Source organism: Otolemur garnettii, unplaced genomic scaffold, assembly GCF_000181295.1.
Source record: "Otolemur garnettii isolate 467f Iridium unplaced genomic scaffold, OtoGar3 scaffold00013, whole genome shotgun sequence".
Classification (NCBI taxonomy): Eukaryota; Metazoa; Chordata; class Mammalia; order Primates; family Galagidae; genus Otolemur; species Otolemur garnettii.
The window spans coordinates 25,320,015-25,322,587 of record NW_003852408.1 but is presented as its reverse complement, the minus strand read 5'-3'; the positions used below and the strand labels follow the sequence as shown (position 1 = coordinate 25,322,587).

Below are 2,573 nucleotides of genomic sequence, written 5' to 3'. Positions count from 1 at the left end.
TCTCAAAAAAAAAAAAAAAAAAAAAATTGGCATCCCATTTTTTGGTCCTCAATCACATATTTTCTCCTGTCACCATCCACCTATTTCTCATCCACACAGGCTTTGTGCATTTATTCAAATGTTTGAGGATGTCGAGCACACATTAAGTGCCAGTAGGCACTTGCTGAGTTGAATCTTATCAGTATATGCTGCCTAAATCTTGGTCACACAGAGATGGCTACTAAGAACATCAGGGCCAGCAGAGGAATGACATCCAGAATGTCCAAATGAGTTTGGCGTTGTGGGAGAGGAGGTCCCTCAAAACACTGGCCGTCCTCCTCACAGAGCAAAAGGTCAGGACTTGGTGCATAAGCCTAATTGCTTGGGCAGACTCTGCATGCCCTTTGACCCCTTGGTGACCTGAACCACAAAATACACAATGAAGTGAGGGAGTGGGGAGGGGAGACAGCTATGAGCTGTGACTTTTGCAGCTAGGGTATTATAAGTGAATTGGATTGAATTGAATTGAATTGGACTGGAATGGGGTGGATTTATTCAGTCTTCTTTTAAAACGCCATCTGCTTTCATGATCCCAGGCAGGCCAGAGTTTAGTAAGGAGAGATTGTACTTCTAGATGTGCAATGATTACTCTAAGAAAAACTGAGAGCTGTCTGTTCATATTTGCAGAAAAAAGAAAAAAAAATCAAGTTACATTTTTCAGGATGTCTGATTTGGTCTCAAATAAGTTGAGTTTAACTGTCCAGAGGAATTGCAGAGTGATAATAATTACACATATGCCTCAGTGAATCACAGGCACAGGTTCTGAGAAAACTCTCACGACTGTGTCCTTTAAAGACAAAGCAAGACACTGTCCTGTGTGGGAAGTGGCGGTCCCTGATTCCTGCCCTCTCTTCCCCAGGTGGACCTGCGCTTTCTGACCATGCTCACGGCCATTGCCACACAAGGGGCGATTTCCAGGGAAACCCAGAATGACTACTATGTCAAATCCTACAAGCTGGAAGTCAGCACTAACGGTGAAGACTGGATGGTGTACCGGCATGGCAAAAACCACAAGGTAGGCTCGGCGCCTGTGGCTCAAGCGGCTAAGGCACCAGCCACATACACCTAAGGTGGCGGGTTCGAATCCCCAGCCCGGGCCCGCCAAACAACAAAAATGATGGCTGCAACCAAAAAATGGCCAGGCGCTGTGGCGGGCACCTGTAGTCCCAGCTACTTGGGAGGCTGAGGCAGTAGACTCGCCTGAGCCTAGAAGTTGGAGGTTGCTGTGAGCGTGATGCCATGGCACTCTACCCAGGGGGACAGCTTGAGGCTCTGTCTCAAAAAAAAAAAAAAAAAAAAAAAAACCACAAGGTAAATCCAGGTCCCTACCTCAAAGGCAGGCTTGGCGAGTTCTAGAGGGTTTAGACAAGGGAAGCTTCAAGCCAACTCCGCCCAGGGGAGGAGCCTTGTGTAGTGAGGCTCAAATCATTGAGGCAAGGAACATGCTGGCCCTGAAAGTCTTCATTCTTATGCTAAAGTGACTGGAAAACACCATTTCTCCACAGCCTGGCTCCTGTTGCATCTTGCAGGGTGTCCTCTGACTTGCAATGAAGGAGAAAATGCATTCCCAGCCCATGTCTCCCCACACAGGGCTCACTGAGCATTTACGACCTGAGTCCCTTCCACATGCTGGGCTAACAATCACAAAACCACATGAAACTACAGTTCAGGAGTTACTGGGGTCTGGAAATGAAAGGCCACAGATCCTAAGAGACAATCACAATGACCCAGAGCAAAAAAGAAGACAATAAATAACAAAGAGAAATTCAGTTTGTCAGGGATAGGATCTGGACTGGCCATCATGCTTCTCAGCATGGTGTTGCATTCTCTCAGCTGGTGCCTTGGTCACAAGGTGCCTGGAGGTGTGGTCCCTGTGGGCAACAGGGGAGACTTCGTTGTATACATATGGATAAACGCCTGCACTTAGCTTTCTTAAGAAACACGGTATTGTGGGTCTGCAGCTAGCCCTAGCGATGCACTGATTGTGTGACATACTCAGTGCATGGAGGGCTCACAGGAAAAAGCCAGGGTCTCTGCCTGGATGGGAGCCCAGGTGGGGATTTGTGATGGGCACACAGGCCATGGTGGCCCCTGTAGATGGAGAGAGGCAGAGCGGGGGGAACTGGCAGGAGAGTGTGATGTCAAGATTCCCAGAGGTTACCCATCCTTCTCTAGAAGAAAAATGAGGAGGGAGGAGGGTCTTTCCTCTGTAGGCTACAGTTCCTCCAGGCCTTGTTCTGTCAGGATGTGAAGCACCAAAATGGGGTGCAAGTGGGCAAGCCAGAGGGCCAAAGATCTTTCCCAAAGGGAACCTCCTCTGCCCCTGTCACTGCCCCAAGGATTTTGCTGATGCGACTGGAAGGCTTGGACCTAGAAAATCCTGAACTATAATGTTGGCAGCCTCCCTTGGGAAATACGAGTTTTCAAAGGAGTGGATTTTGTAAAAATCAAAATTGCCATAGTAACATGGCACCATTCATCTGAAAATCTTGCTTCTAGATATTACCAGGTATCTCTCTCTCTCTCTCTCTCTC

General features: G+C 48.0%; 1 protein-coding gene across 1 annotated transcript in view; it reads left to right on the top strand.

The window, feature by feature from the left end:
* The window catches only part of NRP2 (neuropilin 2), a 101,939-nt gene that overhangs the window by 29,700 nt on the left and 69,666 nt on the right, over positions 1–2,573 (top strand). The window contains exon 7 of the mRNA XM_023510376.1: positions 899–1,054. Within this exon, the coding sequence (XP_023366144.1) occupies positions 899–1,054 (156 nt within the window). The remainder of the gene's footprint in view (positions 1–898; positions 1,055–2,573) is intronic.